The sequence below is a fragment of the Typopeltis vanoorti genome, chromosome 6, assembly GCF_054136105.1.
Source record: "Typopeltis vanoorti isolate ZY-2024b chromosome 6, IOZ_Tvanoo_1.0, whole genome shotgun sequence".
NCBI classification, from domain to species: domain Eukaryota; kingdom Metazoa; phylum Arthropoda; class Arachnida; order Uropygi; family Thelyphonidae; genus Typopeltis; species Typopeltis vanoorti.
The window spans coordinates 15711742-15728459 of NC_143554.1; the positions used below are offsets into that span (position 1 = coordinate 15711742).

General features: G+C 37.7%; 1 protein-coding gene across 1 annotated transcript in view; it reads left to right on the forward strand.

Annotated features, from left to right (window-relative positions):
* The window catches only part of Vps13D (vacuolar protein sorting 13D), a 1260195-nt gene that overhangs the window by 940605 nt on the left and 302872 nt on the right, over window positions 1–16718 (forward strand). Inside the window, exon 61 of the mRNA XM_090393926.1 lies at window positions 8104–8245. Within this exon, the coding sequence (XP_090250052.1) occupies window positions 8104–8245 (142 nt within the window). The remainder of the gene's footprint in view (window positions 1–8103; window positions 8246–16718) is intronic.

A 16718-nucleotide genomic window follows, 5' to 3' on the forward strand; every position in this document is an offset into this window, starting at 1 on the left:
ACCGAACTAAACCACATCCACAATACTTTCTTAGCCAATGGCTATAACCCCAAAAAAATCCGAAAAATACTGAAACCAGTAACCCCCCCCCCTCCACAATAAAGATTACACCAAATCTATCACCTTTCCCTACATCCATTGCACCTCTGAGAAAATAACCAATATCCTCAGAAAATATGACCTTACTTCCTGTTACAGACCATATAAAAAGTTGGCTTCCCTTATCCGCTCTACCAAAGACCAACCACTTCCCCTAGACCTACCTGGTGTATACCAGGTCCCTTGCAGCTGCAAATTGTCTTACTTTGGCCAAACAGGCAGAACAACAAATATCAGGATTTCAGAACACAAAGACTACATCCGGTTTCACCAGTACAGCTGCTCTGGGCTGGCAGACCATGCCTTAGATACCCATCATAGAATTCGTTGGAAGAAAACAATAATAATGCACCGCAGCAAGTTTAAATATGAAAGATTATTCAAGGAATCTTCAGCAGCTCTAAAAAACTTTCCTAACCTCAACAAATTTGGGTTCATGAAACTACCTCAAATTTGGGAGACCTACATTTTGAGAACTTCAGCCCAACTGCCAAGACAACCAAATTAGCCCGCCAGAGGGTACCATTAGGACTTTAGGAACAATATTAGTTTCTTGCTTTTTTCCTCATTTGCTTTTGTTAGTGCCTGCATGCATATACCATATCTTTATGTTCCTGAAGATGGCAGCGTGACGTTGCCGAAATATAGAAGTTATTTATTAAAGTTATCTTTAATTAATATACTTTATATGCGTTAATTCCGTAAACTAATTACCAGTTATGTATGACCAATGTATAAGCCTTGCTACTAGAATCATAACCTCTTAAAGACTACTTACATTTATTATTATTATTTGGTAACCTGAATGGAGTCAACAAACTCATCATGGGAGGCCCACTCAACCAGCAACATGTCTGTCATAATGAGGATTTGAAGTTATTTACACTACCTACATTCACAACTCTCAAGTAATGCATTCTGCTCACTAACAACTCTCCATGTAAAAAATCTACTCCTCACAACCTTTTTCACCACATCTTTATACAACTTCTTGGGATGACCTCTTGTTCTTCCAATCTTAACATCCTCTAATTTTATAATTTCTTCTGTATTAATCTGATAGAATCCCTTAACTAATTTGAAGGTCTCTATCATATCTCCTCTTATTTCCTCCTATCCACTAATCTCTGTAATCCACATTCTCTCAAATACTGTTCATAACCAACACTCCAGAGTCCTGGTAACACTGTGGTGATTTCTATACCTGCTCTAGTGTTTCCACATCACAATGAATGGGTGAAAACTAGGTGACCAAATCTGAGAGCAATAGTTCATACGTGGTCTGACCAAAGCCTTATATAGAGGCACCACCATTTCCTTATCCCTACATGTCACTGTACTTTTTATCATAGCAGCAATAATGTGCAGTTCTTGCAACACATGCAATGGATTCCTGGAACTTCAGTTTTCTGTCTACCATCACTCCAAGATCCTGAATCTCATCCACTTCCTGAAATACACCTCCACCAATACAATACGTAACCTTATATCTCTGTATTCCAAAGTGTAACACCTTGCATTTATTAATATTAAAACTTGAACTCCCACTCATTTGTCCCAGCTTAAATCAATATTAATCAAGAATTAACATCAGCATTGCTCCTGATATTTCTACCTAACTTTGCATCATTGACAAACATTTTAAGATCCCCAGTCAATCCACATGAAATATCATTAACAAGTAGTTAAACAGTAGGGGCCCAAGAACAGAACCCTGAGGCACACCCTTCGCCACCTTCTTTTTCTGATCATCATAAACAACTTGCTGGTATCATTCAGAGCCAACCTCTGATCCATCTAACCAATATACAATCTATTCCTATTCTCAGTAGCTTGTACACTAACTTATCATGTGTTAATCTATCAAATACTTTTGCGAAGTTACAAGAATGTCACTGTGTATGATTCTCCCTTATCTAGCACATTCGTCACCTTATCATAAAACATAAGCAGATTGCTAAAACAGTATATGCTGTTCACAAACCCATACTGACCATCATAGAAAATGTTATGTCAATTAACCCATTCCTACATTCTGTTTCTAACCAATTTTCCAACACTTTGATCACAACTGCCGATATACAGACTGGTCTATGATTGGAAACTTCTGTTCTTGAACCATGCTTGTGGAGAGGTATTATTTTGCCTTCTTTCCACTCCTTATGGAACCTTCTGCACTGCAAGACTTTCATTAAATAACCAGGACAAGATCATCACTATCCCTTTGGCACATTCTTTAAAAATGCATGGTAATATGTCATGCACCTCACAGCTTTATTAACATTGAACCCAAGCAATACTTGAGACACCTCTGATTCTTTCTCCTTTTATTCTCCTAATTCTTGAATGTTGCACAGCATCACTCACACCATCACTCTTGTCCATGATCCTTCCCCACATTCCGCTAAGCAAAAGAACCCCCCATGGACAACCCTGTAACTACCTTTCAACAGTTTAAATGTGTCAATCATATCATCTATCCTTCTGTCTACCAAACTCTGCAGTCCACATTCTCCCGGCTTGTCTTTGTATTAGTTAACATTGTACAGTCCTGATACCATCTTTGATATCTGCCTCTGCATCCTTTCCACAGTTAATTTATCCCCTTCAAATCCTGGGGACCAAATTTGAGAACAATAGTCCAAGTCTGGTCTGATCAGAGCTTTATACAATGCGATGACCCCCTTTTATCTCTGCAGTTCATTGTCCTTCTCAGTATTGCAGCAGTCCTCTGGATTTCCTTCAACACTATTGGACTATGTTTCCTGAATTTCAGGTATGAATCATCACCCTAGATACCTTGCCTCCCCTTCTTCCTCCAATACAGTTCCTCCAACAGAGTATGCAGCCTTCTATCGATGTATCCCAACTTTACATTTATCTGCATTAAACTAACATCCCCTATTCATTTGCCCATCTGTTCAGTTTATTCAAATCCTCAAATCCTCTTGCAGGGCTATCATATCTACACTATTACTTCCTTTCCAGCTTCACATCATCTGCAAACAAATGAATATCCCCCTGCAATCCACAGACAATGTCATTAATATAAAGGTTAAACAATACAGGTACCAGTACAGATCCCTGTTTTTAAACAAGGTGACAACATTGTCTCCAATTGATGAAAGACTGCATGGTAACTTTCACCAATTGGAGACAGTGTTGTCACCTTGTTTATGGATCTCTCTTCTGAACCTATGACTAGGTCCAATACTCTCACATCCCTAGTCTTGGGAGATGGTAAACATGAGGAATATTCTATCAAGCAGGGGTATTTGTGGAACTACGAGACAGGTGATTATGACTTGCTTAGGAAGAAGCTAAAATCATGTACCATGGCATAAAACACTACAGGGTGAGGATGTTAGTAGTGCATGGGATATAGTTAAGGGTCATCTGGAGGAAGCAGTATTAAATTGTATACCTAGGATAAGGAGGGTTAATCGGGTAGGACTTAGATAGATGAGTAATATCATTAAGCATTAGCTGTAGAAGATGATAATCCTGTGGATGGTATATAAAGAGAAAAATGACAAGCAAACTCATGAACAGTACAAGGCTCAGGCAAGAAAGGTGACTAGCATGGCAAGGAAGGCAAAATCAGATTATGAGAAGACCCTAGCCGAGCAGGCCAAAGGAAATCTCAAAGAGTTTTGAGATTTCCTTTGTAATGTAATGTAATGTGGCAAGTAAGAGGAAGAATGACTATGAAAGATTAACCTTAATGAGTGATGATGGTCACGTGGAGACAGAAGCAGATAAAATAGTTGAGTTATTGAGTGACCACTTTGCAAAGATATATCATCCTAGTGAGGTTATTGCTTTAACCTATATGACAGACACTAGTGTGGGAACAGAGGTGGATGAATTTACAGAATCTCAATATAAATACAGCTGTAGAATTAGATGGGATATCGGCTAGGGTTTTGTGAGAATAACCAGGGGAATTGGGAATGCCTTTGACTAGGCTCTTTAAGTTTCAGCTCTGGTAGACTTCCAAGGGAGTGGAAAGAGGGCAAAATAATTCCATTGCATAAGGGAGATTGTAAGACTGCAGTAGTGAATTATAGACCAATCAGTATCTGAGACTTGCTGGTAAAAGTACTAGAAAAATTGGTAAAAAAGAGTATTCAAGAATGGGTAGATAAAAATATGATACTGTATGTAGGTCAATGTGGCTTTGTGAAGGTCAGTCATGCCTTAGTAATTTAGTTTTTATAATAGCTAAGTTGGGTAAAGGAAATGGCTGCACAATGATTTTGCTGGACTTTTCAAAGGCATTTGACAGAATACCACATGAAACTTTGTTTTACACAAATTAGAACAAATGGGGATGGATATGACACTGGTTAAGTCGATAACAGGTTGCTGCTGGCCAATATCAAAAAGTGGTATATGAAGGAGCAGAATTCCCATCGCTGCAAACTGAACAGCAATGGTCCCAGTGCTGAACCTTGTGGTTCAGCGCTGGGACCATTGCTGTTCAGTTTGTACATAAATGATATTGGAAATAACCTGTAAGGAAATATTCAGTTGTTTGCTGAAAATGTGAAATTAAGTACAGTAATATTAATCAAAGCAATGTGGAGAGCTTGCAAGACTATTTAAATAGTCTGTCAATATGGGCAAAAGTTATTGGTGTCAGTTTAATGTCGAGAAATGTAAAAATTATGCATTTTGGAATAAATTGATTACAAGCCGTGTATAACATTGATGGCACTGTACTCCAGGAAATAGATGAAGCTAGAGATTTAGGGGTGGTGGTGGACAGAGAGTTAAAGTTTAGAGGACATATTGGTAAGGTTGCTAAGGTAACCGATAAGATTACTTGACTATTGAAGTGCACATTAACAAGTAGAGATAAGGAAGTTGTTATTCACCTTTATAAGGCTTTGATACATCCACATCTGGATTACTCTGCTGAAGTGTGTGGTCCCCTAAGTTTCTTGGGGATGAGGAAGCAGTGGTGAAGGTTCAGAGGCGAGTGACCAAGATGGTGATTGGCCTGTAGAATGTTCTCTATGAGGACAGATTGAAGGTGTGTGGATTACAGAAGTTGGTTGATAGGAGAAAAAGAGGGGATAGATACAATAGTAATATTAAAGTTGCTTAAAGGGTGTTATAAGATTGATGCAGGGGAAATGTTTCAGCACTTGGCTGGGGTGGACCAGAATAAGGGTCATTCCTGGAAGTTGAATAAAGCTGTGGTTAGTAGAGGCGTGAGGACTAGATTTTTTGCTTGGAGAGTTGCGAATGAGTGGAATGGGTTGCCAGTGTCAGTTGTGAGTTCTTGTCTGTTAATGTGTTCAAGGAGAGGTATAGTAGATTGTGTGGAGAGATTGAATCTCCCACGATGAGTCTTCGGACTCCATGGAGGTGCCCATTTAATAATAATAATAATCAACTTCAGTTTTGCCTGATCCTGGCCACTTAACTTTGCTCATCTAAAATCCAAATTATGAGTCTTTTCATTTCTTGGATGCCGTTTCTTAGCTTATATTCTATTCATGTCTGTTTTAGTCTCCATGGGTTTTCTGCCGAAATCAAAATGGGCCAAAGGCAACTTTTGTTAATCAGAAGTTTGAACTTCAATGGAATCTCACTATCCCAAAGTAGACTATTCATGTTAGCATGTTAAAAAAAGGTGTGGCCCAATGAACTTCTCCTCCTCCTCTCCTGGTCTAAATTTCCATCACTAGAAAGAATGATGCTTCCCAGATATTTGAAGTTTTCACTACTCTTTAAATCTTATCCATTGAGTCTAACACCGTTAATGTTTATATTTCTACCACACTCTAAAACTTTTTTTCCGTCACTCCTCCGGTTATTAATATGTAACTCATAGTTCTGTGTGACATTGTTGTGTTTGTCAAGTTTTTTCTGTAGTGCTTCTTAACATGCCCAAATCGCCATCATCTGCAAACACAGCTGCTTGTCTTCTCTTGTCATTAACCATATATTATAAGAAACTGTTCATCACAACAATTGACAGCAATAAGACACTTCCTTGTAGTACATTTTTAAGTGTAGACCACTCTGAAGTACCAAAGTTAGTCCATATGCAGTTCTTAGACTTAGCATACACATTCTTTATCATGACTGTTTCTTCTTTTTTCTGTTCCTGTCTTTAATAAACTTTCGCAGATTTTTTCCTGAACCCTACTGAACAAGACTATTTCAAAATTCCCAGCTTTCCATCATTTTTCTTGTAGAAAAAATCAGATCAATTGTTAATTGTCCTTTAGAACTTCATCGATTATATCTCTTATTCTTGTTCCCAGTATTCTTTTGTAAATCTTTGTACAGGTGCACAGTAATATTATTCCTCTGTAGTTATTACACTCTCTTCTTGAGCTTCCTTTATGTATTGGAATAATAATCCCCTTGGTCCAATCATCAGGTACCTCCTTCTTTCTCCAGATCAGTCTAGATTCTTGCTTCATTGATATTTTTCTCCAAAATGTCTTTAGATTGATTCATATTATTCTTTCATTCAACTATTCTCTCTCTCTCTCTCATTATAACCATTCTGTTGTTATTTGACCTAGTCTGTATAAATTGCAAAATGCTTTATTTTTTTTTTTTTTTTAGCTGTCAACTCTACTTCTACACACACACACACACACACACACAGATGCACGCACCATCTTCTGTTCCTACCATTACCTCTCAAAAATTCTTTCATTCTTCATTTATATGCTTTAAATGCATGAATTGTAACATTAATCAACTGTTCAGAGATTCTTGCTTTTTATCTGTCTACTTATCATTGACAACTTAAGCGTTCTGTCTTTTTATTTTCTACATTTAATTTCTGTCTGCATCTTACATGTAGCTATAGGAAAACTATTATCTCAATCTGTGTATCAACAAATGGCAAAACTTGGGTGTCCATGACTTCCCTACTACATTCTTTATCAATGTTAAAATAATGTTACTTTTTCCTTGCCTTGTAATTCTTTATTATTGCTTTTGTCCATTTATTTTTTTCTGAAGTTCTGTTTCCAGTTTTAAGATAATTTCTTATACACAGATCTGTTATCTTTATCCTTTTGATTTGATGTAAACCAACCGGGCAAGTTTTTCCTACACCTGTGTTATGTTTGCTAGATTATGCAGTGAGATCTAAGATCTCCATGAAATGGGTGTAATCCCTTTTTTTACCTTTTTTTTTTCTTAATTCCTTTGTTGAGCATACATGCATATATCGGAATTAGTGAAATCTGTTTTTCAATACATGAAAATATAGCCGTCATTATCCTCTTAAACTGAATTATTTTTATCAGCTGGTCATTTACTTGTTTATTTAGGATTGAACTTCAAACATTTTTTGACTGCCCATCAGCCACTTTACAAAAAATATATAATCCCCTAATAAATTCCTCTTTTTTTTTTCTCTCTCTCCATCTTTGTTTCACTCCAATCCAGAACATTAATTTCTCCTCAACTTCTTGAAGTGCCAATACATTTAATGGTTCATTTCCCTGGTTTCTTTCCAGCTCAATTATCTGTCTGTATTTGATTCTTTGTTTCTTTTCAGCTGCAACTTTACAGCTATAACCAGCCAGTTTTAATGAAACTTTTAGGATTCCCAATGAATCCTTGTCCATCATGTGTTTCCTACCACTTCAGCTATCACTTCACACCCTCATTTTTCAGCTCTGACACAATGTTGGATTTTGTAAGGTATAACATTGTTCTTTTTCCTATGTTTAAAAGAGGTATTTGAAAGGCAAAAGATTTGATGATGTTGGTAAATAAAATTCAATAAGAGAGTATCAATATTGAGCACTCTCTGTGAAAGATACACAAAGAATTTGACTTAGAAAGGGATTGAACCAGACATTTTTGAATACTGTGTTATTTATTTTTTTATAATTCAGTCTTGATAACTTATTGCTCATACTTTATATTATCTGCATTTCAATATGTATATTGTAAATTATAAATCTGAATTTTATATAAAAAAAAAGAAAAATTAGTGAAAAAATGTGTTATTTTTAGGGTATATATTATTGGAATTGATGTTAGAGTTGGAAGAGGACGCTATAGGGATACACACATAGTTACGTTTTCTCCACGATTTCATCTGGAAAATAAAAGCAGCCACAAATTAGAATTTGCTCAAAAGTTTGCAACAAAAACTGTAAGTCAGTTATAATACTAATAAGATCTATGTAGTTCCTCATAAAATAATAGAATGTTGTTGGTCAAAAATGTATTATTTTTGATGAGTGGGGATAGTTATTTATTGAGACTTTTATAAGTTTGAAAGTGAATGAGAGCTTACGAAATTACACACCATCACAAGTTGCCTTAGTTTTGCATTACTAATTAGCATGGACTCTACGTGGAGGTCTGTATATTGGCAAGTTATTAATATTCTTGAGCAAAAGTTTGCTGACCTAACTATTTTTTTTAAATGTTGATTCTTATTATTATTATTACGGGCAACTCCAGGGAGTCATTAGACTCATCGAGGGAGGTCCCAAATCATATTCATCACAACTATTCGACATTCATACAGTATCTATCATACCTCACCTTAAACTCATTCACTGTCACAGCATCCACCACAGACTCTGGCAGCCCATTCCACTCATTCACCACTCTAAATGTAAAGAACCCAGCTCTAACACCTTTACTAACCACACTTTTGCCCAGTTTCCATGGATGTCCCCTAGTCCTCCCACAACCAGCCCTGTTCTCAAAAATATCTTCTGAATTAATTTTATAGAAACCCTTCAGTAATTTGAATGTCTCAATCATATCTCCCCTCCTCCACCTATCAACCAATTTTTGCAACCCACAAATCCTCAACCTGTTCTCATAAGGTTCATTCCACAGACCTGCTATCATCTTGGTCACTTGCCTCTGGATCCTCTCAACCTCCTCCCCATCAAGAAGAAACCTAGGTGACCAAATCTGGGCACAGTAGTGAAGATGGGGTCTTATCAAGGCTCGATACAGAGGAACAATAACCTGCTTGTCTCTGCTTGTCAACGTATTCTTCAGCAACCAAGTGATTTGATGAGCTGATTTGGCCACTTTTGCAATGTGCCCCCCAAACTTCAACTCCTTATCCACCAACATTCCTAAATCTCGTGTCTCATCAATTTCCTGGAGTACAGTTTCACCAATGTAGTAAACTGCTGCTAATCTTTTAACCCCAAAATGTATAACCTTACGTTTTGCCACATTAAATTGACATCCATTCTCCTTAGCCCAGACCTCCAATCTATCCAAATCATCTTGTAAAATTTTGACATCATCTGCATTCACTATTGCCCTAACCCAACTTTGCATCATCTGCAAACAAATGAACTGTTCCTCTCAGATCCTTTCCTATATCATTAATGAACAACTTAAACAGCAGTGGTCCAAGAACAGATCCATGTGGCACACCACTAGTCACAGGCCATCTTGTGGACTCTACTCCTGAATAAACCACTCTCTGATATCTCTCCGTCAACCACCCTCCTATCCATCTCACCAACCCTATATCCATCCCCATATGCTGCAATTTACTGATTAGAATTCCATGTGGTATCCTGTCAAAGGCCTTAGCAAGGTCCATTAGAATCACTGTAACCCCATTACACTTATCCAGTTCAGCTGTCACTGTGTTATAATATGTGAACAAGTTACTGAGGCATGACCTACCCATGCTGTCCCTGATACAGTATCCCATTTTCATCTATCCAATCTTGTATTTTCCTCTTGATTATTTTCTCCAAGACCTTGATAATGATTTCTGTTATGCTAATTGGCCGGTAATTTTCAACAGCAGCCTTGGAACCACCTTTATGCAGCAGAACTATTTTCCCCACTTTCCACCCCCCTTGGGACTGACCCAGACCCAACGCTCAAATTAAACAAAATGGTCAAGGGCACTGACAATTCTTTAGCTGCTTCACGTACGACACGAGCTGGTATACCATCCAATCCCACAGATGTATTGACATTGAGGTTCTGTAATAGACTAGTTACCTCTACTTCATTCATCACAATTCCAGTATAAGCTGTTGGTTCTTCCATTCCTGTAATGTCACCACCTGGATGATATACTCTTGCAAAGTGCTCGCTCAGTAATTCCACTATATCAACTGATTCGGTTACCTCCCTACCCTCAGCATTTTTTAAAATCATTCTGCCATGAACATTTTTCCTTTTACTTGCAACATATTGAAAAAACTGTTTGGGATTCTCTTTAGCCTGCATGGCCAATTTTCTTTCATAATCTGCTTTTGCTTTTCTTACCACTTGTTACCATCCTGGCCTTCGCTTTATACTGTTCCTGTGCCTGCTGGTCACCTTTTTCCTTAAATTCCCTCCACAATTGTTTCTTTTTTTGCAGCTCCAGCTTAATTGTGTTATTCATCCATTTAACCCCTACTTGATTTATTATTTGGACTCTTGGTATACAGTCAACCATTGCCTCCTGCAAACACTTCTTAACCACCTCCCATGCACTATCAACATCCAGCCCTTGCAGTTTTACATGCCATGGCACTGAACCAAGCACACTCCTAAGCTTGTCATACTTACCAGCCTGGTAATTCCATATGTACCCTGTCTTAATTGTAAATTCCACTCCTTTAGCCACCTCCCAAGTCATGCCCTTATGGTCACTCTCTCAAATTGGTGGCAACATGGTCATGTTCGTTACAGCCACATTCTCAGTTGCAAGCACTCTCTGCCCCCCCCCCCAGTATTTTCCACTACATGCTGTCGCAGATAGTTGTCCCTTAATAACTGCATAAAATTTAATTCCTTCCTCCTATGTGCCCTCTCCTCTTTCCAGTCAATGTTACCCTAATTGAAATCACCCATAATAATTACCCTCCTTTCACTCATTTCTTCTATTTGCATATGCATACTATCCCCACCATCTATTCCATCACTTGGTCTATAGCAGCACCCAATTGTATATTTTGTTCTGCTAGATTCTATCTCTCACCAAACAGCCTCAAATGTGCTCTTTTCTCTATCCTGCAGTTCAACTCCTTAGCTGCAACTCATCAGCTATCATCAATAACACTCCTCCCCCCTTGTTATTCTCCCTGTCACTCCTGAACACGCTATACCCATTGCATTCAATCCCACTAGCTTTATCATCTTCTGTTGATATTCTTTTTCAGCCATGTTTTACTAATACCAACAACCTATGGCCTGAAAGTGCCAACCAAGGCCAAAAACTCTTCCTTCTTGTTCCTAATACTCCTGGCATTTGTACATGAATTGCAGAAGCCCATTAGTCCCATCCCTACTTTGATGCCTTATATTAACTATCCCATTCTTATTTGTTGTCCTTCGTACTCGCTCGGGCATATTATACTCATTCATACACTCAACTGCCTCCCTAAAGTCTGCATATCTACCCCCCCCCCCAATAAATCTAGTTTCCCTGAGTCTGTACATCCACTTCCACATCATTCATCAACACTTTTTCAAGCCTCTGTACACGAACTCCATTCAAAGGTAACCCATCCATCTTATATAAATCCTTTTGCCCATCGAACTCACTCCACACATCCACAAATTCCACACCACTCTCCATGCACAACCCACGCATAAAGTCATTAGCAATTATGGCCCTCCTTCTAAAAACTTCACTGTCATACCGTGGTAAAATACTCACCATCCTAACTCTCTCACTCTTCTCTTTTGCTACTCCAAGTAATTCCCTCACATCCTTTATCATTTCCATTTTGTCTTCTTTCAAATCATTTGTTCCTGCTACGATTATCATCTCTTTCACCTTCTGTTTTTGCACTCGAATAGATTCAGTGACGTCCTTTATGTTCGCACCCGGCTGGTATGATTTCATCAAACTCTCAACTATCACACCTCTTAATAGCGAATCCCCATACAGCACTCGCTCCTTCATTTTATTGACGTTTATGCACATTCAATTATTTTTCGTAACAGACTTTCACCATTTATTAGTCGGTACGTTCAGCACACATTTTTCCATACGCTCCAGTTGCCTTTTTGCTCTGTGTATCGCTCCACTCAAACGTGCCATTTCACTACTCGCATTTATCTTACCATTTTCATTATCAATCAGATCATCCATTCGTTCTGTATTTCTACCTTCATTTACACTTTCAATGAGGCTCTCACACGTATCTGGCACTACCTCGCAATTCTCTATCACACCGCCATTTTCTACATTCTGACTATCATTAATGATATCACTTTCGCCACGCGAAACACGCTTGAGATCCTCATTCTCCTTACACTTTCTGCACATATTAACTCCACTATCACCATCTTAAACCATCACCAACAATACTATGTAAAATTTTAGTAAAATGGCCAATGATAACACAAAATACTACTATTGAAGTTGAAAGTTGGAAGGAGATGTGCGCAAGGAGATGTGTTTTGCGTTATAGGAGATACTGAGACAGGAATGTTGGTATCTTGCTCCACCTTTGCAACGAGTTGCCCTGGTGTTGTACCACCTTATCCCAGTCCTGAAGATACTTTCAGGCGCAAACTTTGTTTGCTGACACTTGGATAAAGGATTAAACTAAATTTAATATACTCTAACCAAATGAAAAATAAACTTTCCACATCTTTCTCTGAATCCAGAGTAATTTATTAAAAAAGGGTGGCACACCATTTCACAACTCCTATAGGTAGAGATAACCTGCGAATGCTTCAGCATGGTATCTCAGCTTGGGCCTGGCTCCCACTGAAGAGACCTCAATAAAGGTCGAAACTAGTCTGGGTAGTGGCCCCATTAGACATATTCGCAAGGAGATGTGTTTTGCATTACATTATAGGAGATACTGAGACAGGAGTGTTGGTATCTTGCTCCACCTTTGCAACGAGTTGCCCTGGTGTCGTACCACCTTACCCCAGTCCTGAAGATACTTTCAGGCGCAAACTTTGTTTGCTGACACTTGGGTAAAGGATTAAACTAAATTTATTATACTCTAACCAAGTGAAAAATAAACTTTCAACATCTTTCTCTAAATCCAGAGTAATTTATTAAAAAAGGGTGGCACACCATTTTGCAACTCCTATAGGTAGAGATAACCTGCGAATGCTTCTGCCTGGTATCTCAGCTTGGGCCTGGCTCCCACTGAAGAGACCTCAATAAAGGTCAAAACTAGTCTGGGTAGTGGCCCTTCCCTTAATGCATAACATTAGACATATCTGCAAGGAGATGTGTTTTGCATTATAGGAGATACTGAGACAGGAGTGTTTGTATCTTGCTCCACCTTTGCAACGAGTTGCCCTGGTGTTGTACCACCTTACCCCAGTCCTGAAGATACTTTCAGGCACAAACTTTGTTTGCTGACACTTGGATAAAGGATTAAACTAAATTTATTATAAAAATACTACTAATCTTTTCAGTAGCTCTCGACAAGTTGATGATCATATCAGTGTGACACCTAGCGACCAAATGTATGACCAAATTCTTATGTAACATACCAGTATTTCATTGATGTGATGGTTGTGTGAATGTGTTTCTCTTCATTTTGTTTTCATGGTTGTGGTGAATTTTACAAATTTATCCAATAAAACCAGTTTCTCAACTCGGTTTTTAAAAACTGACAAACCGTAATATATGATATCCATTATAAAAATTGAGTGGATATTAGATCCAGTATTATTTCAAAGCTAAATTTAGAAATTTTGAGAGCTATTTTTGGCTCTTTATTTTAGTAAATATAATATCCAGTTTATTAACAGTACTAAGTGCTACTGCGAAGTTTAAGCCTTTATTAAGTAATGCAAGTTCACTGTTAATTAGGATGTGGCCAGATAGGTTATCACATGAACATTGGCTGCATGTGGTTGGATGCTCTTTGTCTCACTTGTTTGTTGTTCACTGTCAGAGTTATTTGCCAGGGAAGAGATATCCAGATTAGTTAGATTCATATGATTGGCATTCAAATTTTGCCATTGTTTTAAGATATGAAATCTTAAGTTTTTCTTTATTACTTTCCAGAATATGTTTAGCTGAATTATCAGTGATTCTTTCAAGCACATTCAAAATATCTGGATTCATATAACTAGAGAGTTCAGATTGTAAATTTAAAACTTGATTTTGGGTCATTGCTTGGTTTTTGCGAGCTATTTGAATTTGTTCCCTAACTAGTGCTTTTGCTGTATGTGCATAGACACGGTCTTTGGAAGAAGTGTTTTTTTTTTTCAGCTTGATGCAGTTAGAAATAAGATTGCTGTCAAAATGTTCCAATCAGTGACACAATTTTGAAAGTTTATTTTTAACTTGGTTAGACTATAATAAATTTAATTTAATCCTTTATCCAAGTGTGAGCAAACAAAGTTTGCTCCTGAAAGTATCTTCAGGAGTGGGGTAAGGTAGTACAACACTGGGCAACTCGTACTACCTTACCCCAGTCCTGAAGATATTTTCAGGTGCAAACTTTGTTTGCTCACACTTGGATAAAGGATTAAACTAAATTTATTATAATCTAACCAAGTGAAAAATAAACTTTCAACATCTTTCTTTAAATCCAGAGTAATTTAATAAAAAGGTGGCACACCTTTTGGCAACTCCTGTAGGTAAAAATGACCTTGCCATTGCTTCTGCCTGGTATCTTTACTTCTGGGCCTGTCTCCCACTGAAGAGACCTCAATAAAGGTCGAAACTAGTCTGGGTAGTGGCCCTTCCCTTAATGCATAACATTATACATATCTGCAAGGAGATGTGTTTTGTATTATGGGAGATACTGAGATAGGAATGATGTTATCTTGCTCCACCTTTGCTTGGGTTGCCCGGTGTTGTACTACCTTACTCCAGTCCTGAAGATACTTTCAGGCACAAACTTTGTTTGCTCACACTTGGATAAAGGATTAAACTAAACTTATTATAAATTTATTACAGTGACACAATTCTTCTCTTACAAAATAAATTTCTGCCTGACATTACAGCTCTCTTTGCCTACACACTACATTCTGGTTACTTCGTGTGGCAAAATAATTTTATCTACAAAAAGAGGGTATTGCCATGTGCTCACCACCATCCTCCCCCTTCCAATTGCTAACTTTGATATTTATATATATACTTTTCTTGTCTATATCTGTTTGTCTTATTTTGCCATTTTTTTAAACTTGTATACTGCTATGATAATTTACTAGTCCAGTATGGCCAGTCATCCTTGCCACATAAAACGCCAATGAGACAAACCCCATAAAGTAATTACCATGGATTCTACCAAAACATCAATGAAATCATTGCTCTTCTCTATAAATATAAGCTGGTGTGATTGTTTTGCCTGCAGAAGACACTTGAATCCTAGCAAAGATGGTTCATCATAGAATGTTACCATCCAATGTAAGAACAGGATAGCATTTACCTGCTAACAGTGGAGTTGCTATCCATATGCAACCATTCTCTTTTCTAACAAGTCCTATGCAATCTTAACATAGAAGCAGTTGCCATTTGCCTGTCAGTATGACCTCTTGGGTGGTTGAATAGTGAGGATGTGTGGAAGCAGTAGTGGCACATATGCAAATACAGGTTTAATGCTTAGAAGTCGCAGTGGCACATACGCAAATACAGATTCAAATTCAAATTGAATGCGTTAAAGCAAGTAATTTTTGTTCAAAGCAAATGATTATACTCATAGTACAAACCTTGATTGTATTACGTAATGTTGGATCACTCTATGTGACTAAGTTTATTTCACACTACATGAAAGAATGATCATTAACTCGGTTAACATACATATTTTATGAAGAATTGAATGACTAGAACCGAGATTTAAGTAAAAAGGTTTTAATATAAGAACACTACTAGTTTCAGCCTGTAACAGTCTTCATCAGGTGACATTATAAAAGAAAGAAAAAAGAAGAAAACACTAAACACTGAAGGTTAAAAGACTGTGAACAATATAGAGAGTCTCTATACATAATTAGCATGAAAACGTTGTAGTTGTATTTGAAGCTGAGAAAAATTGTGGAATCTCGAGAAATCATCTTCAATCCTGTTCATCTAAATAATAACTTGAGCTACAACCTCCCAGATAGTCATTCAGCTGTAATCATGTACTGGCGTTCACATGATGCTGCAAGCACACACTCTCCCAACAATGCAACAACGAAAGAACAGCTTTAAATACAACTACAACGTTTTCATGCTAATTATGTATAGAGACTCTCTATGTTGTTCATAGTCTTTTAACCTTCAGTGTTTAGTGTTTATTCTTTTTTCTTTAATAAATTTAGTTTAATCCTTTATCCAAGTGTGTGTGCAAACAAAGTTTGCGCCTGAAAGTATCTTCAGGACTGCGGTAAAGTGGTACAACACCGGGCGACTCCTTGCAAAGGTGAAGCAAGCTACCAACAGTCCTATCACAGTATCTCCCATAATGCAAAACGCATCTCCTTGCAGACATGTATAATGTTATGCATTAAGGGAAGGGCCACTACCCAGACTAGTTTTGACCTTTATTGAGGTCTCTTCAGTGGGAGCCAGACCCAAGTGGAGATACCAAGGCAGAAGCATTAGCAAGGTCATCTCCTCCTATAGGAGCTGCCAAACGGTGTGCCACCTTTTTATTAAATTACTCTGGATTTAGAGAATTTTGTTTGCACACACTTGGATAAAGGATTAAACTAAATTTATTATAGTC